Source organism: Stylophora pistillata, chromosome 11 (genome assembly GCF_964205215.1).
Source record: "Stylophora pistillata chromosome 11, jaStyPist1.2, whole genome shotgun sequence".
NCBI classification, from domain to species: Eukaryota; Metazoa; Cnidaria; class Anthozoa; order Scleractinia; family Pocilloporidae; genus Stylophora; species Stylophora pistillata.
The window spans coordinates 25,534,475-25,562,374 of NC_142529.1; the positions used below are offsets into that span (position 1 = coordinate 25,534,475).

The 27,900-nt window shown below is 38.5% G+C and overlaps 4 protein-coding genes across 5 annotated transcripts; all 4 read right to left on the reverse strand.

Moving 5' to 3' along the window:
- Positions 1-442: 442 nt before the first annotated feature.
- On the reverse strand, positions 443-10,085 carry LOC111336760 (uncharacterized). Of its 2 annotated transcripts, none has more exons than XM_022942908.2 (15): positions 9,923-10,085; positions 9,736-9,783; positions 9,016-9,094; positions 8,562-8,641; positions 8,327-8,398; positions 7,734-7,798; positions 7,203-7,318; positions 6,424-6,804; positions 5,530-5,593; positions 5,293-5,404; positions 4,691-4,846; positions 4,248-4,340; positions 3,812-3,904; positions 2,039-3,515; positions 443-1,603 (listed from the first exon to the last, which is right to left on the reverse strand). In XM_022942908.2, exons 1-15 carry the CDS (start codon positions 10,043-10,045, stop codon positions 1,377-1,379), a joined length of 3,186 nt encoding a protein of 1,061 aa, XP_022798643.2. In that variant the 5' UTR covers positions 10,046-10,085; the 3' UTR covers positions 443-1,376. The 2 variants fall into 2 exon arrangements, with proteins under 2 accessions (XP_022798643.2, XP_022798644.2); XM_022942909.2 differs by having other exon boundaries at positions 9,016-9,089; positions 9,923-10,078.
- Positions 10,086-10,797: 712 nt separating this feature from the next.
- LOC111336769 (armadillo-like helical domain containing protein 1) lies at positions 10,798-20,366 on the reverse strand. Its single transcript, XM_022942924.2, has 13 exons — positions 20,281-20,366; positions 19,953-20,144; positions 19,328-19,396; positions 18,514-18,595; positions 18,251-18,424; positions 17,098-17,205; positions 16,251-16,458; positions 15,820-15,892; positions 14,916-14,961; positions 13,565-13,648; positions 12,473-12,550; positions 11,468-11,549; positions 10,798-11,016 (listed from the first exon to the last, which is right to left on the reverse strand). Exons 2-13 carry the CDS (start codon positions 20,141-20,143, stop codon positions 10,997-10,999), a joined length of 1,215 nt encoding a protein of 404 aa, XP_022798659.1. The 5' UTR covers position 20,144; positions 20,281-20,366; the 3' UTR covers positions 10,798-10,996.
- Positions 20,367-20,655: 289 nt separating this feature from the next.
- On the reverse strand, positions 20,656-24,081 carry LOC111336749 (uncharacterized). The gene is made up of 3 exons (XM_022942898.2): positions 24,000-24,081; positions 23,385-23,497; positions 20,656-21,624 (listed from the first exon to the last, which is right to left on the reverse strand). The coding sequence occupies exons 2-3, from the start codon at positions 23,461-23,463 to the stop codon at positions 20,768-20,770; spliced, it is 936 nt and encodes a 311-aa protein (XP_022798633.2). The 5' UTR covers positions 23,464-23,497; positions 24,000-24,081; the 3' UTR covers positions 20,656-20,767.
- Positions 24,082-25,345: 1,264 nt separating this feature from the next.
- LOC148720823 (uncharacterized) lies at positions 25,346-27,776 on the reverse strand. The gene is made up of 3 exons (XM_088738219.1): positions 26,320-27,776; positions 25,943-25,994; positions 25,346-25,827 (listed from the first exon to the last, which is right to left on the reverse strand). Exons 1-3 carry the CDS (start codon positions 26,626-26,628, stop codon positions 25,400-25,402), a joined length of 789 nt encoding a protein of 262 aa, XP_088594345.1. The 5' UTR covers positions 26,629-27,776; the 3' UTR covers positions 25,346-25,399.
- Between the last annotated feature and the right edge of the window lie 124 nt (positions 27,777-27,900).

Sequence of the window (27,900 nt, forward strand, 5' to 3'; positions counted from 1 at the left end):
TTCTCAATATGTGTTGTAAGTTTAGGAACATCGTTTTTTGCACCTGGATTTATAGCCCATGCATTTTTGTGCTTGATCCATAAATCTGAGCGGGAAAAACTTTTACTTACAGGACAGAAAAAGCCTCAGTTAGTAAGAGGTTCAAATTTTACCACAATGTAAAACACAATGTGCTTGATGGATACTCTGGAACCTTTTCTTAATTATTTCTTTATGAAAAACAGACACATACATTAATGTAAATTCCTAACTTGAAGGCACTAAGACTCCTTTTTCAGGTCTCATCTACTGGTGTTTATCCATTCCATTAACTCTAAGCTGGGTGGCAACAATCTGACATTGGAACTTTCCTTTATTCACAAACCCTTGGTATAAAAGCTTGAAAAGCCAGGGAAAAGTAATAATTTTCTGCAGTCAGTGGATGAGTACAGTTAAATGTAAATGAAATGGCCAAAATATTTCTTTTATTTGGTACTGATTTGGGTAATTTTTTGAAAATTAACACGGATAGCAAAAAGGGACCTAAAACACACTCAAGACTGCAAATGGGCCCTCACTATTAGGGTTGCAAGAGATGGTAGTCTCTGGTAAACCTCTCTCCAACACACTTTCCAGCATGCAAATAAAGAAGACCTTCTTGTGGACTGAAACACACTCTTTACATCTTGGAATACGTACATAATAGTATTCTCTCAAACTGAAATGGCTGTAAAAGGCCTGCCTGCCAGTCTCAGTATTTTATTAAGTCACACTAGATTTTAATTTTACTTTTTTGAGGTTACTTGGGTTAAGCACCTATTCATGTAGATGGAAGAGCAGAGTGCATCTCTGTCATTACCCTGTGAGCAGAGCCTTTTCTTCTTTTCTTTTTAACCCTCCAAGGGAAAAGGCTCTGCCAACAACCTGTTGTTGCTTTGAAATGCCGAAAGCCCAAAACTCCGTGCTACTCGAGCCGGTTTTGCCTCCAGTCAAACCGGTTTTGGTGCGCACACCTTTGTTTTTCATGTACACATATGACCAAATCTGCGCCCACAATAGTTCAAGGGGGCCTGGAAAAGGTTCAGTTTCTAGGCAACTGCCACGCATGTTCAAACGAGCAACAACAGGATGTTGGCAGAGCCTTTTTCCTTTTTCAATTCAAGGACAGATTAAAGAGGCTCAGCTCGCAGGGTACTCTGTCATAAAAATCAACAGTTTTCATTGTTTGCGCTTTAAGGTGTCTTTAAACGATACTGTACGAGGAAGTCAATTGTTGACCACTTCTAGGAGTGTAAGGGTGAAAGTAAGTTAAGTAACAAAATGAAACGATGTTTTGACATGATGACCACATGATTTTTATGTGCAAGAGTCTTGTAACAATGTGTAAAGCTTTGATTTCACAGGGAAATTGTTGATGAGACATCAGACCAGGCATTTGGTAGGTTAATGACAACTCTTTTGTCAGGGGGAGCTGTGGATCTCTTGACAGTTGGATTCCTATGTGGAATGGGTGACAATGGAGGAGAAATTTGTTCCTGTCCGGGTTCAACACTCTGTTGTCCATTCCCAGCAACTGGAGGCTCTTGGAAGTGCACATGGGGAGATGTTGGACGTGGATGTTGACCTGGGAAATAAAAAAAGAACACTCAGTCTGGAAATCATGAAATGTTCACAATTGATAAGCTAATTAAAAGTTTCATCCTTAGAATTCCTTGTTAGGCTTAATATGAAAATGGAACAAACAAACATGGCATAAAATGCTACAAAACATTGAATTTCTTGTAGCATTTGATGCCATGTTTGTTTGTTCCATTTTCATATTAAGCCTAACATAACATTTGATAACTTTTAGGTTGACTACTTGTGCTAGGTAAAGAAATTCACATCAGGGCATCAGTGAGAGAGGTGGGCCCAAACATCACTGCATGTCCACTTTTTATTTACAGATTTCATGCCAACAACTAAATTATTATACATGTTACTCTAATTATTCTTTTAGAATGATGGACTAAATACAATCAACGAGACAACTTTATGTGCTTGTTTCTATTCATTGTACCTTCCAAATCCTGCACATTTCCACTATCCTGGTCACTATGTCTGGCTGTCACACCCTTCTGCCTGTTAGCCATGTTCTGAAGCCGTTCCCTAAGCTGATGATTGGCAGGAAGTCCACAAACTGTATTCCTAGAAACTGCTGCAAAACCTTTAGGTTTTGATATACGTTCTGCTTTAGTGTTTGGTTGGCTGTGGCCTTGCTGATGAGGCTGATGTTGATGGTGCAAAACACTCACAGTTTGAGTGGAAGTCACTGCTGGTCCAGAGGGTGCTGCCTGGGAAAATATTAGAGAACCATCCTGAGGTCTAACTAGAGACCCTTGTGGACCATCAGGCAATAGTCCCACAGCACTGACAGTTGCTCTTTGACCAGTTGGTCCTTGAACTTGCGAATTTCCTTGTCCTGAAAATGCTGGTGGACGAGCTGGTCCAGGTTTCATGGCATTGCCAAATGCTGGATGCAGTCCTTGTTTTGCTTGAGGATGACTTTGTGCTGAAAACCCTTGTGGGTCACCAGGCCTTGGTTCCATAGCATTAGCAATTGCAGGCTGCAGTCCATGCCTTGCCGGTGAATTATCTTGCACTGAAAAGCCTTGTGGGTCTTCAGGCCTTGCTTCCATGCCTTCGGAAATTTCAGGCTGCAGTTCTCGAACCAATTTTGGGTGACCTTGAGCTTTGTACACTTGTGCACCAATAGGCCTTGGTTCCATAGCATGGTCAATGGTGGGCTGCCTTTGTGGATGTTTCTGAGGATTATGTGAAGGATTCATGGAAAATCCTGTAGGTACTCTAGAGGAAGTACTAGCTTGGGGTGGCAGGTTAACTGGGGCAACATTGGGCTCACTGGAGATGCCAGCTATAGGCCTTGATGATGATCCTTCTCTCCTTCCAGCATGAGTGAAGGTAACTTGACTTGGTGGGTACATGACAATGTTAGAGCTTATCTCACTGTGACCTGGAATCCCAAAAGTAACTTTAGATGATCCAGAATTTTGATATGCTGGAATGAGCTCATTTTCAGATTGAGAAGAAACCATAGGAGCCACTGGATGATGTTGTGATAAGGAATTCTCAGAGGAAATCCAGGTGGTAGCCTTTAATGGGCCTCTGCCATCTACGGCTTGACTGAATACTTTGGCTTCTTGTTGAGATGTTGCAGAATTGCTCTCTGTAGTGGAATGCTGTGGTACATCATGATCTGCTGGTGTAGCAAGAGGTATGAAAGAAGGTCCATCTCTGGTGTCTGTAAAAACTCCTCGGCGTTTGTCATGTCCAACACTTTTTTTCTCCCCCTTCTCATGTGCTTGGCCAACTGGAGCACCAGGTAAATATTCCAAATTATGATCTTCATCACGCATTGAATTCAAGGCATCGGTACCACCTTGCTTCAGAGCCACAGGGTTCAAGCTGTACAAGGTGTTTATACTGTTGGAGAGTGCTTGATACTCATAACTTCTTAGAACAGCAAACAATTCTCTCTAGAAAAAGAAAAGGAAAAGGACTCTTGAAATGTGATTCTCTCATTACAAACTTTCTTTCGGTACAAGGTAACCTAACTTTCACAAATTTGTTTAATCATATGTCGGGTCATTGCAGGAGCCTTGCCTGGAATGACAGAGTGAAGCAACAAATTCTGGATGAGATTCAAGTCCATTGTGCCTGGCCCTTCCTCTCCAGAATTTTTTGAAGGTGTTTTCCCGGTGTGATGGTTATTGGTGTCTATTTACACTCTGTGTTAACTTCATCTTTTCTAGAACTTATTGTTTCCTTTTACCTTCAAGTATTGCAGGTGCTCATCTGTATTTTTCTTATATTCTAACAGTTCATTTTGCAAAGCTAGGTTTTGTTCTTGGGTGTGGAGAATATCCTAAGAGAAAGTATAAATACACATATGTCACATAAATTTACTTATTGGCAGTGGGAAATATCATTGATTAATAGTTTTGTGTTTTGTGGGTCAGAAATAACTACAGTGTTGCTCATTGTGCATACATTGCAGCATTACCTGCACTTAACTTGTAAATAATTCCTTGCATTACTTGTCTGTTCCTGTTATGTTTTGGAGTTAAGACTGCAACTTCTTTTTTTAATGACAATATGATGAAGCTGGTATCCTTCCAAAAGCAAAAACTCCAATTTGACAGGTTGCTATGGTTGCTGGACTGATTAACGATTTGGAAAATTTACTGTCAGCAATACTTCAAACTCACATTAGTCAGAGCATCAACCAAAGCTCTCTGTTCTTCAAATCCCTGCAGCACTTGCTCTCTCATAACCATATCTGCTTTTCTTTGAACTTCACTCTTGAAATCAAATATTAAAAAATAGTAAAATAAATTTGCGTTACTTAGTGACCATGCATGAGGTCAAGATGGCTGGATATTGGCCAAGTTCTTTGTAATTCTTGTCCAAGAATTACAAACTCAGTACAAAATCAATGTTTTTCATGTGTACGATCAAAGTTAGGTAAAGCCGAGCAGGATAGGGTAGCCAATCAGAACACAAGATTTGCTTCATATTGCCCATGGGTGCTGCTACTGATATAACAATGATATAATATGGTACGTCAGGTTAATTAAAAGCAGATGTGAATACCAACATGAGAGTACACTAAACCAAGAGTTGGCAATCAACCACAGCAATAGTAATGTACCTCTTTCAAGTAACCCATCAACTTGGTGACAGTAGCTATAAGCGATGCAGTATAACCACTAAAGCTGCCGGTGGAGGATGGGGAAGGCAACTTAGTTTGTTGGCGCCCTGTTTCATATTCATATCTAGCTACTTCACCTTCCAGGTCTTCCACCATCTTTTGAAAACACAGTCAAAGACAACTGTAAGTACATATCACATCAAAATCTAGTCCTAACATTTTCTGAGTAACAATTAAAATAACAAGGGCTAAGGAATGGAAGCAAGGCCTACCACTAGAGTTTCAAAGGCTACAATGCATTTATTTAAAACCAACATAACTATTATAATCAGGGCTCGACACTAACGATAGCCAATTAGCCACAGACTAGTAGAAATTCAGTTTTGGCTGGTAGTTTTTAATTCCACTGACCAGTTTGGCTAAGAAACAAACTGAAATTGTTGTAACATTTAACATGTCACTAGCCACTTGGCTAGTAAGTTGAAAAGTCGGTGTCGAACCCTGATAATTGTAGCATGGTTTACAGTAATTCATTTGAGATGAAGGAATCAATTTTACTGGTAATCATCAATTCATAATAATAATAATAATAATTCCCACACCTTCTTTAAGTCATCAAGGCTTCTTATACCACTAGAAAACGAATTTGATGCTTGCTTGTGACTACTTTTTGTCTTTACTTTGCCAGATCCTTGAGAACCAGAGCCTACGCTTCTAATGAAAAGACAAATTCACATTCATTAAACCTATGAATTAACTCTTCCCCCTTAATAAGACCCCCTTTTAAATAAGTTCCCCCAAAATCTTTTTTTAAAAGTAATCATGTTATACTCTGGTACCTTGTTAGTTGGTCTCCAACATGTTGTGAAATCACCTCCTTTGATGTTGGCTCTCCTATGGACACTTGACAATCATATGATGATGATGATTATTATTATTATTATTTTTTTTTTTTATTTTAATATATGATTATCAAACAATGATTGATTGATAAAACAAATTATTTTTACAAGACTTTCTAATAATTATTGTTAAATTTTGAGGAACAATACTGCTTGAAGTTAATGTTGAACAGGTTGCAAGACAAGTTCTTTGGTTATTCAAACTTTACCTAATGTAGTAAATGGCTTGAACCTTGGGGTAACATGTGAAGGTGTAGTCTGATCGTCCGGGTGAGTGTAGTCCTGAGAAGGACTGTTGTCAGTGGTAGTGACTAGTCACTACCACCGACAACAGTCCTTCTCAGGACTACACTCACCCGGACGATCAGACTACACCTTCACATTTTACCTAATGTATTGTTATTTAAGAATTTGAAAACTGGAGAACAGTACGGGGCCACCCTGCCTCCCATTCCCAACATGAAATCATTAGCATGCAAATTCTCCATTCTGTTTTTCAGACATTTCCAATAGTCTGGAGTTTCATTAAGGGCCAGGCACCAGGCAAATTAACCAGTTGTGCGGAAGGTTTTGCCCACCTGATTTGATGATCTGGAGGAAAGTTTATCTAACTTATAAAGAAGGTCAGTTCAATGAGTTTTGCCCACCTGTGAAAACCAATTGCCATTCTGTTAAGAACATTAATTTAATGAAACCCCTAAGTGGTATTAACGAGTTTGCAATCTTATCCTTAATCTCCTAAACTAATCACTTGATAATGTACAGAAAATAAGATGCTGGCCACTGCTGTGGGTAAAACAAGGTAAAGGAGAGCTTCCATTCATGTGGTACCTGTTTTCATAAAATTAGGCCCGCCTGCAATCACAGTTCTTGATGATTCCTGACTAAGAAAGGATGGAGGCTGACTGCTAGAATCATGTCCAGCAAGCACCCTGCCATGTGCAGACACTTTATCAGTGCTACGTCCTTCTTGAAATGGCATACAATCTTCATCACCACCTGTTGAAGGAATGGTGGCTTGTCCATCGGTACTACTCACAGGTGGCAGCTCTTGACCTGCTCGGCTTCCTGTCAGGCATGTTGGCATTGGGTGTTCTGCTTGTTTGCTTTGCTCCTCAGCCACATATTGGCGGAATCTTTGGACATCAAGCGTAGGTTGAAAGGTGATCCTTTCTTTGTCAGGTGGAGGTGTCTTTGGGGATGGCTCCTCATCTGAAAAATAATAGTACAGTCACGTAACGACACAAATCAAAACAACATTTTTGCTACCATTTGTGAGTCACTTTAGAGTTCCTCTCCTTCCACATCCCCCTGAAGCTCCCTATAGACAGAAATGAAATTACTTCTACTTATATAAAGGGCTAGGATTCCTTTTACCATTATAATTACTCTATCATTGATTCATTGATTCGTTGTAATAGCCAAAACCTTGACCAAGCCAGCCCAATTTTCTGAAACAATACAAAATAAGATAAAAAAATCCTAGCCTGTGTACAGCCACTCCCTACCCTCCAAAAGAAATTCGGGAAAACTCATCCTGTGCTAACACTGTGCTCAAATTTAATTCTTCCCTTTCTGAGTTGTATCAATGATAATTTTTAGACACAAACCTTCTTTGTCATGATCTGGGAGTTCATTTAGTGCCGGTGTTCTCATGATTGAGTCACTCAGTAATGAAAGATGTGTTGGAGTTTCAGGCATTTCAGCCACAGGACCAACTGGAAGTCTAACAAAAAGATTTTTGCAATGAGAATGAACTCCATAAAAGGGCTAAAAAATCATTACTTCAAAAGTTACCATAACACACAAATTAATGATAGCTGTAACATTTTAAAGCTACAGATATTCCTAAGTGATACAGTGTATTTCCAGTTTGCATGGACAAAATTACAAGGGTTGTTGGCAACAGGCAACAGCCAACATTTCCAGCTACTAGTACTTTGAGGCTTTAATTGGTGAAAATGACCTCTTTCATTGAAACAGATTTGAAAACTGGGAAAATAGGCAAGGGAAAGCAAATTTTATTTAATATGGAATGTTGGCAATATATTCCAAAGTCTGAGCCAATCAAGAGTCAAAAATTTTTTAAATTATTAAATAATGAATTTTAAAAAAGAATCCAAATAAAAACGTTGACCTACCTGTTTTCTTTACCATTGAAAAGATTACTTGGAGCAGCAGTAATGTTAGGAAATCCCATATACTTCTGTTTTGAACATTTATGAAAAAAAATTAAAAAAAAAAAATTCATGTCTGACAGTAAGACTGCAATTCAAATTATATCAAAATAGAACCTTGTTGTCATAAAGATTATTATTAGTGTTGGTTTTATAGTATCAATGAAATAACCTTTATTGAATCTAACATGAAAGTGTATAAAAAATAAAAAAAATCTTGCAAGTTACAATTCTCCTTTTAAGAAAAAATATCACTAACCTAAACTACATAATTATATGGCTATGAATAATAAAATTATAATGTGCTGTTTAGGTAGTCTATATCTTACTTTAAGTCTCTCGACAAAGGAAATGCAAAGCCTTCAAAAGTTCAATGCAAAAGAATAATAAGAAAAATTTACTATAAAAATAAAAATAATTGGTTTTATAGTTGCTTTTAATATTCTAACAATCATTTTTATTATCATTAGTACTAATTATTATTATTATTATAATCATTACCTTTTTTTCTTTATTGTCCTTATCACCATCCTCAAAACTTTCACCATCTAACTTACCTTAGGATCATCACCAAATAAATCTTTTACAACTGACATTGTCTTGTCTGATTCTGATAGCACATCATGAAACTACCAAAGAAAATACATTTTCAATTGTTTGCAGTTTTAAAGTAGTTCACACTTTTTATTCCCACCCTCAGCTTTTGTTCATACTTGGTTTATTTTTTATTTCAACTCAGGTGTTAATTAATCCTGAAAAATCACTATTTTGCATTTTCCTTTCTTCAAATACCTTATCTTGACCATACAGAACCTCCTGAACAATGGCCAGCTTGCGTCTTTCAACTGTGTTTGGAGTTTGGGTGGTAAAATCTGAAAAATACATCAATATTAAAAATGCCATAGAACTAAAGCATCTAGAGAAAAAATATGCTATTGTTTTTTGTCAGGAAGTCATTTCATTATTTACGTCACTCTGTAATTGCAAAATCTTCCCAGACAACATTTTTTCTGCCTAGGTAGCGTGACTGTATCTGAGAGCGAGAAGTTTACAAACTTTGCTGGGCTAAAATCACCAGGTAATAATAATTATAAAAATAATTAATAATAATAAAAATCACTAGATAATAATAATTACCATAATAATAATTATAGCATAATTATTAATAATTTCAAAACAATGCCCCAGACCTAATCACTGTGCTTTTCAGTGCTCTGTTTTTAGAATCTTTGATTCCACTACTTACCAAGGCTTTGGTCTTTGGATTTATCAAGTAAATGTACACTGCCTGCATTCTTAGATAGATGAATTTCATGTCTCCTAATCTTGAAGAGGTAGAGATAATAATGGAAATAATCATGATCAAAATGATAATAATAATAATAATAATAATAATAATAATAATAATAATAACAATAATTTTTAAATAAAATAATCCTTTATTCACCATAATCACAAAAATTATAACAGCAATAATAATGATCGAAGAAGCAGAATGATGAGAATAATAATTAAAAAATCAATAAAAATAACTTCAATTTAATGTGTACTGGTTAATAATAAAAGTAGCTTGGATGAAAATAGTTTCACGATCAAAGTGGCAATGTTAATAATAATAGAAAAATCAGCTGTATGGAAAGCGCATCTTGGTTGCCTTACCCTTCCACTTGGTTGTACATGAAGGGAAGCATTTAAAAAATAAGAAAACAAAATAATCGCTTTGTCACTTTTTTAACCCCTAGCTTAACGATTTTTTCGTTATTATAAGCAGATTCGTTTTGATCAAGAGCAATAAATTTCTTTACCGGTATTTAATATTTGTTTATAACACTTTCTTAAAGCGAGAAAACTCTTTTTTCTTCCGGTGAATTATAATTATGAGTTTGGTTTCTTGAGGTACAAATATTATACCAAATTACTAACTTACTGATGCTTTGAAAAACTTACAACGAATCGCACTGATTACCTGCTCCTCTTTTGTAGCCTTGTGTACTGTGAGATCGTGTACTGTGTTCTAAGATGTTAAAAAATGACTATAAGTTCTTCGCCAGTTGTAAAGTCAGTGAGTTGTGTCAATTAACATTAACCTGACGTAAAATCGATCAATCATCGTGAAAAAAGTGATCCCATCAGATTCATTTTTTAATACTTACGTCCCACTCTGGCTTCTTTTTCTTCCTTTTTATCGGTTTCGTTTGCTTTGAAGCCACATATCGAACAGGGCGCCGAGAAGGCCGAATGTTGTGATCGGCAACAAGAAACCCTCTGGACGCCATCTTTGATATTTTTATTTCGCGCCTTCAAGTCTCTAGAGCCCAGCTTCCTTTAGCTCCTCTAGGAAACGAGGCCCAGTCCCCAAGGAGACCATTTGTTAATGTGTTATTGTTTTTTTGTTTTTGTTTTTGTTGATATGGAACCAAGGAATTATTAAATCAGGGTGTTTCCGACTAAATGAGTGCTTCAACAGGCAAACCTAAAGAGAAAATTTTAAAATGTAGTAATTCAAAATAGATGGTGAGGTTTGATTATCGCCGTGATGATTTTTCTGCTTTCCGCGCCAATTGAGCGGTTTCTTGTAATCAAACCCAAGTTATTTACAACAGCAAATCCAAACAAAGAAAGGTGTCACGAAAAGCCAATAAGAACTCAAAGAGACTGTGTCAAGCATGGGAAGCGTGAAGGAGCAACCACTGTAGAAGGCGGGAGTTTTCTTGACTAAATAAGAGCGTTTTAAAGTACTGTCAACCTTACTTTGGGCAAAGCAGGGGAACTTAAATGACCGTTAATTAGCCTCAGTAGAACACCACCAGGATGCTAAGAAACAAACACAGTCCAGATTTTTGGGTTCACAATGCAACCGTTCATTCCCATATAAATTTTTCCACTTGGCATATTATGCAACATAAATATATTCCACGTTTACTAGGGCCAAATGGGTGAGTTGCGCCTTCTGTAGTCCAACTCACTTTCAAAGGCGCGCAGTAAGTTTTACAGCAACTCCATCAGAAAATAATGAAAGGAAAAAACATGAAATTTCAAAGTTTTATTTTCAGCTCAATACACAGACTGGAATAGTTGTGTTCATGATTACCTATAACCGTTTATCACTGATTATTTACAAACGAGGAAGGACTTGACAGATCCTGTTCTTTTGGTGCCTACACCACAAATACGCACTGCCGTGCAGTTTTAACCACAACTGTAACGTTTTCACCATCGAAAACACGTTATTCTTTAGTTTCGATAACTGAAAAACAAAAGAAAAATAGATTCATTTTTCACTGATTATAATACACTTATGCCTGAAGAACATAGTTTGACAAGACAATATGAGAGGATGGGAACAACTCCAAAAAAACCAAGCTCGTCTCGAAATTGACAGTGCTGACGATCTTTTAACGTTTTTCCACGATTTTTTCATAATTTTCCTTTCAAATATATGTACATAGCAACTACTTTCCTATCGAAAATCTTAAAAAATTACACGAACACCGAAGTAATTGAATATTTAATTTAAATGAGTAAATTGAGCTTGGGCGGTGACACAAGGGTGGGATGGTGAGGTCCAATATATTTGTAAGGGGTGTCATGTGGTTGGGTTTCGTTGCGTGTTATTTCCTTCGTTGTCACAATGGCATAAACTACGACTGAAGAGAAAGTGAAAAGATGTTTCTTTTTATGTTTTTATTTTTATTTACCTCCTGGTATGTTGACTTTGTTCGACACCAAGACATCAGCTTGGATGGCTGTCATACTCACATACATGGTGTCTGGATGAGACTAATGAAGAAAAGAAAAAAAAAAAAAAAACAAGGAAGATGAATAATAATAAGAAGGGAAAAGTTAAATAATCGAGCTATACTTGGTACCCAATTCATTTAGTACATAAGCCTCGAAACCAACACGGTGATTTCGAAGCCAGTTATGCTTATCGCAAACGGCCACGCAGGGTTCAGATCCAAAATAAGCTCATTTAGATTTATTTTTTTCAGCTTTGATTAATCAGAAGATACACATATATGTGACCTCATTGGGAGCAATTGTTTGCCACTTTATCGGCAGTAAGAGGACTAGCTCGACTCCTGCAGACTTCACGAACTAATGTCGCGAGGTCTGCAAGAGTGGGTTGGGGCCTGATTCCAGTTCTTACAAACGGGAGGACCACGGTAAATCGCACTCCGCAAGAAGCCCGCGAGGCAATCTTGAGACAGCGCAAAACAGACCCTGCTCGAAGACTGTGTCACATTTAGTCCAGGATCCTATAAATAGATTCCATGTTACCGGAGGTCTATTCAGTAATAAATCACATATGACGTCAAACTGTGGTGAGAATAAAAAAAACTGGCACACTACCAAATTTTGTTGTCTTCTGTGATCTTTTATTGTGCAGACCCACGGTAAAATAGAATGTATTTGTTTTAATTGATAAAAAAGCAAAATGTTTTTTAATATATGAAAATCATATATGTGTATTGCGGTTTTACTACATAAGTAACCAAATCTTGCTCATGGTGACGACGACATCAATCCGTCTGCCCTCGAATCGATCAAAAGAACCAATCCAAATGCTTGTAATATATGTTTCAGCTTATTAAATAATGCATTATGGTTTCCAGAGCTCTTATCATAATCATAACGCGCCCTTTTAAAGTGTGTGAACAGAAATCTTTAATCAAATTCGACTAAACAATTGGATTTCTTACCATGAATTCTTCATAAAACGTATCGCCAAGTGCCTCGCGAACACGGTCGTTCACAAGAGGATAAGATCGGACAAAAAACTGAGGACAGTTAAAGAAAGCCATTTAATCATGATTAATAATGGTTGTTAACAAAAAATTAACTGATTGAGCCAGAACTAAGTTACCCCGTGATTTCAAAAATAAATACTAGCCGGATGTAAAACTTTTAACTTGGCCTAGGGTTAATTAACTATTAAAAACATACATGAAAAAGCTACATGCGTTTCATTGGCTGAAAACGAGTGTATTTTTCGTATTGCACGAGTGCAAAGTTACACGAGTGCAAAGTTTCAACACGAGTGCAAATTACAAATAACGCGCCGCGGTAAAAATTCGGGTCGTCCGTGTTGTATTTCTGTAATGCTCCTTCCACGTAACTAATTAACACGTAACACCAAGATTTCTCCTGTAATTTGATGTAAAGAAAGCACTCGTAAATTTTTCAAATTTTTAAATCTGTTAAAGAGACTTAAAAAGGTTTCGTTGAATTAAACTTTGATGAATTAATATCAGCAGAGCCACCTTAAATTTAAAAAATTGAGATGGGTCTGAACTACATTATGTAAAGACGACTGATGACGTCACGACTGTCTGAGTGACGGGAACTAAACGAATGCCTTGTGCGGTGATTGTCAATACAATACAATACAATGTTCTTTATTTCGAGAGGGTAGATACATGATTAACCCAGTAAAGAGTTTTCTAACACATGGCCCTCTAATAAACCCACCCAACCCACCCCAGCGGAGGACATCCATCACACAGTAATCTCGTGTGTGGGAAATTAACGTCTACCACCCCAACCCTGCAGGAGACGGGACCTCCATTTATTCGTCCCTATCCGAGAAGACTAGAATATCTAACCATTTCTTGATGTTATAGAAAGGAAGCATATTCTTCTCAATTATTTTAAGACCTTGAGTGTTGGTCCGGCCGGGGCTCGAACCCTCGACCTCCCGCACAACAGTCCAGCGCTCTATCCATTGAGCTAACCGGGAGGCGGTTGTTGCCTCCACTGCACAAATGCTTCTCCTGTCCATAGCACATAAATACCTCAAGAGCGATTCCCGCTTGTCTTTGACTGTCAGCATGCAGAGTGTTTCCCATGGCGAAAAGAAGACCATGAATAGTTCGAAGCTACAGCAAAAGCAAATAATAAGTTCCCTCAGAGATGAAATAACTAAACTAAAAACACAACGCAAAAGGAAACTAAACTCTATATTCTAAGTAAATAGGTTTTATGAACTGTTGATAATGTAAATCGACCACCGTAAAGAGTTTTTAAAAGCTTGCCCCCTAGCCTTTCGCTCTCACGAAGGGCTAACGTTCGAAACGTCAGCTTTGAAACTTTTTTCGGTTGTCAATTTACAATACCAATTCAGTTAATAGAACCTAATTAATGCAGTAAATGGCTTGAACCCGGGGGTAACATGTGAAAGTGTAGTGTGATCGTCCGGGTGAGTGTAGTCCTGAGGACTGTGGTTGGTTGTAGCCTGACTGACGTTTCAACAACCTGTGCGGAAGTCATCACCAGAGTCAAGTGAATAATTGTTGTCAGTAGAATGTTATTATTTCAATACCGAAACAAACGACATTGCAACTACTACGACTACAGCAACCACACCGGACATAAAAGGTATGTCTGAAAACATCTCGCGCATCTTACAACCCTTCAATATCCGCGTCGCCCACAAACCCATCACCACACTACGTCAGTTACTAACCAACGTCAAAGACAAGGACGAACCGAGGAACAGACAGGGATCGATGTATAAGATCAATTGCTCCGACTGCCAAGCCTCCTACATCGGAGAGACTGGCATAAACCTCGCAACAAGACTGACTGAACACAGACGGGCGACGAGGAAACTGGGTGATGTCAACAATCATATTGCTGAACATCATCGACTTACGAACCACAATATTGACTGGGACTCTGCACAATGTCTAACCTACAGCACTGACTACTTTCAACGACTGACTCTGGAAAGCTGGTTTACTAACTTAGAACAGACTCCCTTAAACAGATGTCAACCACTACCGGCTCCATAAAAACGACTCATTCACAACAAAAACATTACAAACGAACCGAACAGAACGACCTAACTCTACCGACGGATCGAAACAGACCAATCACGACCGACTTACGCCACTTGAGTCTTACAGCCAATAACATCACGGCAAAACTGACCAATCATTTTACACGAACTGAAATAAGAACAAAGGCTGATAGCTTCGAAAGAAACTGTTTGGGGCTGCGTCGGCGGGAGTAACGAAATAACTTGGATATATCAACAAAGTTGAAGTGGTAAATTGGCCACCGTAACGATTACAAAAGCTGACAATTCGAGCGTTAGCCCTTCGCTCCCCCTTTATTCATTCTACTATATTCTCTTGCACTTACTTGGACAAGACTTTCTGCTGTTTTGGGCGATTCTTTCGCGAGGATTCTAGTCATGGAGCAATGAACTTTGTGTGATTAATCTAACATTAAGCACATGCATACTGGCTCAAATAAGCTCATCTACCACGAATAATTTCAGAGGTCGAGTTGTGAAATGGTTATCACAGCGTATAAAGCCACTGTTAACATTTCTCGTGTCAGGCAGCTGTGTTAATAGAGAGATTTAGCACCGCGTTTATGTGAAACGGCAAACGTCAGCTTGCCCTTTCACGTTTCACGTAAAAAAGCGTAAACCTCATTACTTTAGTTTCGCGTGAGCTCAAGTCATGGCGGATTTTCAGGCGCCCCTGTATGACTTACAAGGAATAGTTTTGGTGCCCTTGTGCCGGCAATTAACTTCTACTCTGTGAGAGAAAAAGTAAAGAAATCTTACGTACACGGCAAACGCGTATCAGATTACTTTCAGGCAGAAACTGCTAAGTGCAAGCGGCAAACGTAAAAAATGGCGGTAAAAACAAGGTCACGTAGTCGCTCTTGTTGTTCACGTTTCACGTAAACGCGGTGCCAAATCTCTTTACTACCCCCATTAAGAATGCTGGTGTCACGCACGTGCGTTACAAACTTATGTCACACTACTAAAATGCCCTCAGCTGTATGTCGATCTTTTTAGAGTCACTGGAAGGAATACTGGTGTCATTATACAAGCTAAGAAGTCAGCATGCGTTGTTTTACCCCCGTAGCTCTTACAGCTGTATGATTCCTTCCTGTAAATGATGTTCATCATCGTGCAGACCATTTAACTATTCATAATTTAAGAATTATTTTATGAAAGAAACATGACAAAGCATATGACTTTATGAAATTAAGTAAAAAAATAGCTGTCCTCTAATTAAAATTGTCTTACCCAATCATCTTGGCAGCTGCTGCCTGCTGGACAAACACAGGGAGAGGGGCCTGGAGCTGAGGTGCATCAGGATCTGCCAAAACAAACATCACAGTCACGTCATCATGTATCTACAAATTCATTCAAAAGTCCATTTTACAGTTGTGTGCTTGGTTGCCAAGCCTTTGAATAGGAGTGAGGCTAGGGTTGACCTTGTTATGATACAAACCTTGCTGCCTTTCAAATGTAAATCACTTTGTTATCATGCTAAGTAGATACAGGTCTCTATCACAACAAGGTCACCTTCAGCCTCACTCTGAATCAAAGGCTTGGCAACTAAGTACACAACTGTAAAATGGCCTATTACAAACATTACAGTCACATTGACCTGTGAGACTTAAACTTTCCCATTATAAAGTGTGGGTTACTAGATATCATAATTTCTGACAAACCTGACAATGTCGCTTCTGAGCTGTCCTTGATTTCTTCCTTGGTTGGTTTCAACAATCCAACCAGACCATTAAGCAAAGAGTGCTGTACATCATACTCCATGAGCTCTTTGATCAGCTCGCAGGCTTCATACTGAACCTCCAGGTGAAGCGATCTCAGCAACATCAACACTGGTTCTACTATGGTAGGATTGGCTGCTCCCACAATGGGCTGTTACAAGAAAAAGATGATTCTAATAAATAACCAGAACCAATCATAGAGTAACCACAAGTGAGGCATGTCAAAAGTAGTGTACACAAAGACTGAGGCAAATTGAGGCAGAGGGGATAATTTATGAAAATGAGGGAGAACCAAATTAAGCCCCATTTCATCACAGAAATGAATCATTTCTCAATTATTTCATAAGTTTCACAAGGCAATAATAGTCTGTTACGGCAAAAGCTGTTCCTGGTTTCCAAAACATGATAAACTTTTGAAGAATGTTATTAAATGTGCTTCACCAGGATGAAAATTGCTTTTCAATCACCCCTATCCCCCTGACCCTCAAAACCCCAGACCCTCACCCCACTATCTCTATACACACAATGGTCAAGTTACCTTGTATCCTGACTATGTTATGTATACTCAACCGCACCACTGTCTTCAGTTTCAGTCTGTACTAATTGCTACTAACATGCGTTTGTCCCAAGATCATTAGACAAAGGCCATTTACCCAATGGTTCAGCCACTACTTTTCAATTTGGAGTTCAAAATTCTGACAAATTCCTTCCCACACCATCCCAAATGTTGATAAAAACTGATTGAAGGTGTACTTTGCAACTTTTAAAAGTACCTGTTTTTGACACTAACCTGTACTATTCTAAGAGTCTGTGCTGCCATCTGCTGAGCCTTTGGAGACACACACTTTAACAGGGCAATAAGTGCCTTGTAGACTTGTCCTTCATATTTTGGATTTCCCTAGAAAAATTAAAATCACCATTATTGTCAATATATTTATTATATGACAGCATCATCCGAATCACCATCGTTATCATCATAATCATCACTAATAGCAACATTGTAGTGACCATGGCATCATCGTTAATATAATAAGTAAATTATTGATTCACATTATCATTATCACCATTTAGTAAGATCATTAAACTGGGCTAGTGGAAGATAAGTGAGCTAGTGACTGTACTTTGAAGAAGGGGGATGCTGTCAAAAAGAAGGCAGAGTTGAATGTTTAGTTGTACTCAAATGACATTATCTCATTTGGCAGCTTCTTCTTGAATTGATAAAGGATTAATAGCTGAAAACAATTCTGCAAAATAGCCAGCAGATTTTGCCACCTTTCCACACCTAAACAAACAGCCAAGCATGTTGCTAGTTTTAAGTGTGGAAAGCTGAAAAAATCTCATGCAATTTAATATGATAATTGGGATCTGGCCTAAAATCATAGTATACAGTCATGTACAAAGAAAAAGTACTTCTTCATCACCCATGATGGTAAACTTCATTTCAAATTTATCATAGTGTGTGTGTGTGCACTGAGCCAGGGACTCGTAGCTAAGAAATTACACTGCTGGCTAAAATTTCAAGTGAGGTGACTCACAGGTGGTAAGTAAAGGTAAAGCCTGCACTGGGTGGAAAGCTAGTGGAAAGCTAGTCTATAGCAAGGTTACCCCCAGCATTAAACTTTCTGGTACCCATTTAATTCTCTTGGGCAAAGAGGGGCATTGGCAGGGTAAAGTGTCTTGCCCAAGAACACAACACAATGTCGCTGGCCAGGGCTTCAACCCGAGCCACTCGACCCAGAGTTGAGTGCACTAACCATGCGGCCACTGCGCCTCCACACACTCACAGGTGGTGAATGTTTGTAAGTGAGTAAACTCGAAAGCGTCCATTGCACTTTAACAAGCATTTGCTAGCCAAAAATCCAGCCAGTAATCACCATTTTTTCATGTGCCACATATCACCAGTAGCAAGCGCTCAGTGACAACCCTGCTAAGCATGAACTTACATTTGAAAGTTGCTGCAATAGGTTCCGTGCACAATCCTGAGTCTCTTCAGAGTTTGACTTTGCAAGACATTCTGCAACTGCCCTGATTCCAAAGCTTTCACAGATTAGCTCTTTGTATCTTCTACCTGAGTTTGCCACACACATCAGCAGCTTTAGGGCTTGAGCTTTATCTTCCTGACCAAATTAAATCAGAAGGTGAATGGAGCATCAGGTACGTCAACACGTATACAAATATACACTGCCAGGTAATAAAACCAACCAACCTCTTTTGCTTGCTTGAGACCAAGAATTTCTAGAACAGTCAAAACACCACCAACTTCTAAAAATTCTGCCAAAAATTTATGCCTAGGAAAGAGAAAGAAAGAGATAAAAAGTTCCATAAACTCCAAAATTTTAAGAACGTTCCCACAACTAAATAAGTATTTTAACACTTGTACTATAGAAACATATTGGAACATTTGGATCAAATCTAGGTCCTGGTTTTCTAAAAACTACATCATTTCAAAGCTAACTGAGAATAGGGCTATTCTGGAAACTCATGGATAATTTGGGAGAGTCGGTATGTGCATGTATGATATTGTTTGGTTTAGAGCCAATTCCCAAAGAAGAAATTGTAAGAAATGGATCATAACAGTGCAGAGAATTTATATTTTGATCTTGGAAGGGAACGGGTTCATAACCCATGCATAATCCCAAATCCAAGAACCACACCAGAGCCACAGTACTGAGAAAAAATTAACTCTTTACCCCTTAACATCAGTATGCATATTCTCCATACTGCTCTCTACACATTTCATAAGATGTTGACTAGGAGAATTTGTTTAACAATCATGAATTTCTTTAGGTGATCACTTCTTTAACTCTTGTGACCTTAATCTGTGATTCAGGGGTAATATTGTAAGGAGAAATTAGACAATAGTCACTCTTGGTGATCAAAGGGTTAAAGCTGTCATTTATTTTGTGCCCTTAATATCCTTGTCTCCTTAAATGTTGATACAGTGTTTAGTTCAAAGGATGGGGGAAGAACAATCAAGGCTGGAATCTACCCACATGCGATAACCCTGTGGAGTGACTCACCCACTTGATGAGCCAACAAAGATGGTGATCGCCTGAAGTTGCAACTGAACACATGTTCCGAGCATGTATCTTTATTGAGCAAGAAATATCATTCAGTCAAGGAGCCAATATGAGAAGTATATTTAGAGGGTACAATGCAGAAAACAAAACCAGTTCGAGAATATGTTACAAGATAATTAACTCCTAACAAATTTCTGGCCCCAGCTATGAACTTGACATCTACTAATCACAAGGCTTAGGTCGCTTTAGAGAGGATTGTCACGGACAAACATCTTGGAATTGAAGTTGATAATCACCAGAAAAAAAGATGATGAGCCTTGATAAATAAGATGCATTCCTGGAATTGCAAAGATTTTGGAAATTTTGGCTTATCCCAAAAACCTGCCTAAACTAGAGCGATAAGTTCTGTTCGAGGTTAATTTAAAATTGGAACAAGAGCTAGAGCTTGGAGAGGAGATAAATAATGTCTATTCGGAGGCGATAAATTGTCAAAACCTATGAATTTGAAGTTGTGAGAATCCGAGAGCTTTGGATCAGGTAGAAAGAAATTTCTTTCGTCAGCTTTTTTTTTCCATTAAATTCCAGTGGAAAAAGGATTCGAGGAACTGACAACTGGAAAGGATACGTCAGCCGTAACCAGGCAGTCAACCTCGTGAGAAACAAGCTAGCTGCATGAGCAAACTCAAGTTCCAGTTCTGGACCAGTTTTTCCCTGGTTTGCTGTGATAAAATCATGAAGAATCTTTGATCGAACACTCCTGGATCCATGATCCCACTGTTGCAATAGTCTTGTCACGGACGCCTGGTCACTTTTCATCCTGAAAATTGGAAATATGTATGGCCGCTCTTCAATCAAAATTATTTGTGAAGTATGCGTAAAATTTTTATATTTATCAAGGCTGGATTACAATAAAGAAGATGGAAGGAAATAACCAAACTCCAATGATCTCTTACCTTTTTAATATCAGTAAGGAAGCAAAGTGGAAAAGTTCGAAACCGTTCGGTGGAGACAGTCCGCCATATTTGTTGACTATAGTAACCACAAGCTAAACCGATGACCGTAATAACTTGCGGCTCAACATTTTCTCCCAGTTCTCTCACAGTGTAAGCAAAAGGGCAGGGGGTAGGGGTGGAGAGAGAGAGAGAGAGGAGTCTTCATTTGAAAATTTTTTTTTTTTTTATCATTTCTCAAGGTTCTTCACTTAAGAGACTTTTTCTCTCCGGCTTAAAACAATGGAAAAGACAATTACTGGTCATGAATTGATTTGCATTAACCTGGTAGGCAGTTGCTCAAATACTGACCTTGACTCGAATCAAGGAAGAGTGCTCAAAATCTTCAGTTTGAACGATAATTATTTTATTACCATCAACATTATGGTGTATGAAATTATGATAATTTCAGAAAGGAAAAAAAAACTGGTAGTAGTGTTGTGGGTTAGGGTTAGTCCAATCCAGAAAATTCGCAATTCACGTGAATCGTCGCCCTCGATCTCGGATTGGTAGGTAGCCGCCAATCGACCACAGGACGATTTCTCGCACTCAGGAATTGATTTGCACAAATAAAATAATTTCTTCCAAAGAAATCCTTGCACGACACTGGGCTTGGGTGTCCACCAGCCTTGATGAAATGATTAGTTCTGTCAATAAGGCCGGCTGCAAGCCTGACAGCTTCCCTTCCCCAAAGAAGCCATGCAGACGATGATGCCTTAAGATTGATGTACTGTATCACTAATGTTGTGAACTCCCTCCATAATCCTTGATGTGACCCTGCAGTTCCTCTTAGGACAGTTAATGCTGAATTAAGAAGAAAGACTCCTTGACTAATCCAAGGTGTTAAGTCCCCGTTTGACAGATCAACACCGATTCCCTCCCACTTCAGCTCCACGAGCATGTTGAGGACACTAGGAACTTCAACAGGCTCCACACCTGGCTTCAGGCTAAAGGCAAAGCCTGTTGCTTGATTTTCCTGGGGTGTTGGATCCTGACCTAAAATGATAACTCTTATGTCTTGGTAGCCGACGCTGAAGGCGTTAAACATGCTGGTCATTGGGGGCTCTATAGCTACGTTGGCACGGCGTAAATCCCTCGTAAGACCCTCTGAAATTCTGCGTATAGCTCCGTTCACTTCTGCATTTAGCAAAAATGATTCCCAACCTCTTGGAAAACAATTATGTGTGTAGACATAGTCATACAGGGTCACTGTGCTGTATGAGGCTTGTCCACAATTAAAGGGGCGAGAAGAAGAACCAGCACGCTTCTCGAAGCTGCTTACATTGGTCCTTGTTGCATTTTCCATTCCTAAAGGTGCATGAGACAGATCGAAGAGGGCATTTAAACAACTTGCGTGACACAGCTCACTGTTGCATGATTTTGCAACCAGATTGCACTATCAGAAAGGAGAAGCAATTCGTTGTAACTGGAAAATTTTTATTGCCACCATAAATTTGCCAAACTTACGCTTATTGACGCGGCCATTATCACATTTTGCATCTTGCTCGCTTCGCAAATTTAGTAGCTCCTTTCGGCTTAAGTCGATGATTTACTGATCGGTAAAATGCTCTCCTCATAAAGAAAAAAATTTCCCCAAGCTTCCATGATATGCAAATCACATCTATTGAGATATCTCTGCACTAAAAAGTTTCGACTAATTTACGTGTCGGTAGATGCCTGTGTGAAATTATTTTGAGATTTTTATCGTTTTTGTATTGTAACGGCAACAACTGAAGATATCACTATATCTTCGGGTTTACATAATTTGCTGATTTAAACAATAAAAAGATCTCTCTTCAAAGAAAAAAATTTCCTTCAGTTTCATGATGCACCGATCAAACCTACAAACTTAAGCACTGACGAAGGCGCGTTATTAGAGGAGAGGTGCCTTAGGTGCCTCTGGGGTAATAAGGGTGAAAGGAACAAATGCTGGTAGACGAACAAAAGGAGCTAATGAGATACCTATTGTCTACTTCCACCAGCATGATGGCAATGATGTAACGTGCGAGCCACCTACTTCGATTTCAAATTTACCGCCACAAATAAAGACAGTTTCCATTGGAGAAAGGAAATACAAATCTCAAAAATTCTTGTATTGTGATGAAGACATAACACAATTTTGAGGAATGCGCCCGCTGTTCACTGCTTTGGATTAGCTAAAGCTAAAGCTGACTTGACTCTTATTAGAGATCTACATCACACGACGGTTGATGGACAAATGGTCCAGAGGCACCTCTTGTTTTATAGCGCGCCTTCGTGTTTAAGGTGATATTTCTGTAAGGAAAACTTTTGTTATTTAAAATCACGTGCAATCCTGAAATGATTGTGAGATGCTTATTGTCATCTGCTGTCTTCCGGACTGTCATGGCAAGAACTACTGAAAAGATATTGTGCTCGTGGCTATAGGCATAAAATCACAAAAGGAGAGAACTGTATTGAGGTCAAGAGTTGAACCACTAAGAGACTCCGAAAAAACAATTGTGGCACCAGGAAACACTGGGTCAAAAGAGGCCATTTCCGAATTAATTACGTTTGGCCTCTTTTTCAAAACGAGACGTGGTGCTCAATGCAACCATACGTATGAAAATGAGTTTAATTTGTATGTGAATGAAAACTTATTACCATACGAAAGGATGAGCACCAGGCATCGCTTTGAAAAAGAGGCCAAAGGCAATTCGAAAATCATGGGCTATTGGGTCAAAATCGGAATTCTGTTGTTACATTCACCACTCACTCACTCACTCACCCACTCATCTCGACAACATATATAAGTGGCTTCGTCTCCAATAGGGGGTCGTAGCCACAATGAAAATCTGATATTAACTGATAACACTTGCAACTGTAACTGTTTGAACTCCGCAGCTGGTAGGTTTGCTTTTACTCTGACTTATACTCTCATCCGCAGTTTTTGCGTCTTCAACCTTGAATTAAACTTTAAAAAGGTTTAAACTTCCCTGTTTTTCCCGGCCTTAGAGATCTACATACTCTTGTTAATGATAATTTTTAATCTGGCGTTTCAATTACAAGGATGAGAAAGGTTAAATTGTAAAGAGAGGAAAGATTCTTACCCTCCATATCAAGTATGACTTCAGCAGCCTTGGTTCGTGACAGCAAAATGATTACGAAAACTACCGGAATCTTGGCCATTGGATGACAAAACTCAGTGAAGCGAAGAACCTCTCTTTGGGACGGAAATTAAGAACAAAACAAAAACAGGCAATAAAAGGAAAAAACGAAAGCTTCATCAAATTAAGCTATCTAAATTAAGCACAGCTGGACATTTATACCTTATAGCTACGAATCGGTTTGAGGAAAGGTTCTAAAATTGTGTGAACTTGGAATGAAATGCTCATCTTATTTGATTTCAGTTTCCCACAAACACTTTTCCTTTTTGTTCCGCTCTCGATGGAAAAACGTAATGTCCATGGTGATACATTCTAAGAGGCTCTTTTTTATTAATAGAAAAATAACAGAAAATTTATTGCCATACATGCTCAAAAACAAAAAACAAAAGAAACAAACAAACAAAAAAAAAACCTATCGATATCTTCACTTTGGGTCGACAATCATGGAACATTCTTGTTATTCTCTGGAAATGAAACACGTCAAATATATTTCCGATTGTTGAAATGTAAAGTTTACCGAATTATGATAGAAGCAATATAAAAGAAATAATTACTCACCCTTTGGTATATGAGTCTCAAAAAGACGTTTGGGGGAAATGAGATAGCTTGTATGTAAAATCACGAATAAGCCTGGTGATAATTCATTATGGATGAGGTAAGAGCGTTTGGTTCTCTTTTGTTCGTATTACTGGGTGCTTAGCTTTTTGGCAGTTTGTTCAAAAACATGTCACATTTTATGGTCAGTTCTTGAGAACTAGCCTTGGTGGCACTTTTAATAAATACAATGAAGCAGTTTACATGAGATCATTCCTTGTGGATTAAGTTTTGTACGGACGAGACTAAATAACCTCCACCGAAAATAATCAAGGAGAGGGAAATAGTGCTGCTTGTGTTTGAAATGATATCACCAATATTAAGTACAGTAGCCAAATGTATTTGAATAAGGGAAAATTACCTCGTTTCATTTTCATTTTCCTGCCCGGAAGAGAACTAGCTTGGTCGACACTTAAATAAAACACTAAATAAAACCAGCTAGTTTATAATCCTCATTGAAGACGCACTAAAGGTATATATGGGCAGTGCTGAATGACCCCTGCAGAACTAAATCATCAAGGAACGGTGATTGAGACATCTGACTTGCCTTACCCAAACCTTGGCAGATTCAAAGAACGTGCTGCACGCTTTTAACATTTCACAGAACCTGATGTCAAATGAAGGAAACGTTAATTATGAACGAGATCGTCATTCTTCCAAATTAACAGATAAGAGGTTATGACAGGTGAGAGCCGAATGGATTTAGGAGTAAAAAAGGGGGAGGGTGGAGTGGGTGGAGGGAAGTCAAAGTGACTTCGATTGGGAGAGAGGGGAGATCATCCCATATTTTCTCATTACGGGAGAGTCTTCTATCACAAGGCTGTTAGAATTACTAATTTTTACTCTCACGAAAAGTGTCCGGGTCGGACACATAAAGCGGCGAAGATGCCGAATAATAACAGAACAGCGCTTCGACCAACAAGTTGAATGGCGGCTAAGAATACCAATATTTACAATACGATCCGGTCGCCCTTTCACCAAAGATTACGAGACTCAGGAAGCCGTTAAAACCACATGATGAAGGGCGGTAAGCGAAAGAAAAGGAATAGTTTTACGTTCCTAAAATTTTAGAAGGGCTTCATCACGTGTGAAAAAGGATAGCGAGTAAAGTTACGACTGAAGGGTTGTGGTCTACATGACATACAAAAAACGAGAAACGGAACGGACTAAAACATAAAACCTTGTTGAGGAATAGCCTCAACAAAAGGCAATCGAAAAAGCTGACCTTTCGAATCTGGAATCTTTTCTTATTGTAATATGGAAGTTTTAGCCCGTCTTTTAAAAAATAAAGACAGTAAACTGCTCACTAGTCAGTGACACAAAATGAGATGTGTTTATTCTCACTAAGTCTGGAACACGTCACGTCAAACGAAGCGATTTAATCTACAATACATATTTTGCTGTCCATCATCTGCGCTTGTGATCCATCTTGCACCGTGAGACTGGACTCCATATATTTTATATCCCTCATCACTTTCTTTATTACTGCCACAGTGTTCTACTGCACTTTTCCACAGCGAGTCATTTAATCCTGGTCTCTGCCAATTTAGTTCAGTACCTGATGTACACTTCCAGCTGGAGTTGGTGACTATGCCATCACTAAACGAACCGATGACATAAGGCTTTTTAACACTTTCTACTTCGATAGCGATGAGTTGAGCTGTCGGCAAAATGGTAAAATTATAGGCCCAAAACTGATGAAATTTTTTACAGTTCATCATATCGGTCTCCTGTCTGCCATCCACATAAATTTTCATGCTGTCTTTGCAGCTTAAACTCGCCTTGACAACTCCTACAAGACGGAAAATTAAATGTTATAAGCATAAATGGCCTCCCCACAGCGCAATCATGAGTATTCTTCTTCATAATTTAGAATTAGTTCACAAAAAATGAGCTTCACGACCAACCTGTTTCCTCGTTGCGAAGCAGTCTTTTATGGTCACATGTTGCCTTTCTATTCTGCCAAAAAAGATTTAAACAAAGAAATTTCAAGTTTAGCATGTATGAAAATGAAGTAGACCTCCACAAAGAAGCGACGACAGACGATGAAATGTTAACTTTGTTATTTCAAAAAAGTTGTATTCTTTTCTGTCTCGCCCTCCATTTGAGCTAAATTTCCACCTTATACGAGCAAGAGAATTGTTATAATTGTATCTTAATTCATATAATGTTAAAGCTTTCAGCCGAATTGAGGATCCGAGTAGATGCGCGAAATTTCGAAAAAAAAAGGTGACAAAAATATGGTTAAATAAATTATGTTTGATGATTTCAGTCACTCTCAAACCTCAAGCTGTTGAAACGTGCAACCAGGAGTCCAAATTAATGAAGCTTCGTTAGAGCAGGGGTCGTTTAGGTTGCAGTTATTAAGAGAACAAGTACCGGTACCAGTGATGTCGTGGTCTTCCACTACGCAAAAATGGTATGAAATGCAGGCGAGGTCTTCTTGGCAAGCGATGATACAAGAAAACCATTCCACATCTTTGATTGTCTTGTATACAAAACCAATTGAGGCCGCCTTGTTATGAACGGTGAATGTGAACGCTTCAACGAGGCACAACGTCACCACAAAACGCAGTTTAATAGACATCTCCATCAGAGAATGCGTCGTCAATCGATTTTTATTTCAGTTCAATCTTTTTTATCTTATAGCTGCCTGTCTGGTTTCAAGTTTCTTCGCGTTAAATGCAACCAGCTACACTTAGCAAATCAAATAGTGAGTTGTAATTAATATTGCAATTTCCGTGTGTAAAAAGGCCTCTTGTGTACACTTCTCGACCTTTTTAGCAAAATTTCTAACGATTGATTCATCTTTCAAAAGAAACGCTTTCTTACAGGTCAATCCAAATGACAACTTGAAATGTCAGTGTTTGCAAATTTTCAAACCTCCGCCAATAGTTACCATACTTTACATGTATAATTTACTTTGGTAAAGCTCGTCATTTAATTCTGCATTAAATTTTGGTAACAAGCTCTTCATCTCAGAAAATGCACTTTTTCGTGTGATTTTGAAATGTGTGTCAACTGAGGCTCCTGGCCATTAATTGACCCTTATTTGCAAAGCTAAAAGTGGGTAAAGGTTTTGATTAAGTGATCCTGAATCTCATGGTTAAACAGGTTGTTGGCGCCTAAAATTATCCAAGCCTGAAAAGGAAAATAAATAATTACTCAAATTGAGTTCTGAACTGTTATTTAAAAGGAATATTTGATTTAAAATAAGATTAGTTTGATTAATTAGATATTGATTTCTTTTTAGAGGGGGGGGGTGGGGGGCTTAAAAGAGGATTTACGGTAAATAGCGCCAAATGACCACCACGTGGACAACAACGAAATCAGAAGTCGTTCGCTAGTAACACGTGCGTCTGACAATTCGCCGGTCACGGCTCGATTCTTATCTCAAAATCTGGCCCTTCTTCTCGCTTTATAGCGGCAATCCATTTCGATCTCAATAAAGAAATTGAAAGAAAGTTGAAAAAAGATAAATTCTGGCCACTCTGACTTCTCTTGTCGTTTGTACATAAGTTAACAGAGTAATGATCGTGGGCCATGCTTACTTGCCATATATCCCCAGTGTAAACACTAGTGTAACACACCCACAAACTTTATGCCCCTCCAGCCTCGATTTGGTGCTTCACGCAATCCAAGATGGCGCTACGTGATAAAAGTGTATTGCACCTCGAATAGAAGTTGTTTCAATTAAGGAAGCTCGACGATTTTTACTATACTTAAGATATAAGTGTTTCTCCAAAAGAAATCTTTCTCCGATTTAGAGCAGACAGCCAAAGATGCAAACAAGATAACGATTTGTTATGACTTTTGATGATGCAATCCCGGCGCTAGAATGATTTCAAATTCTTGCACGCCTGAT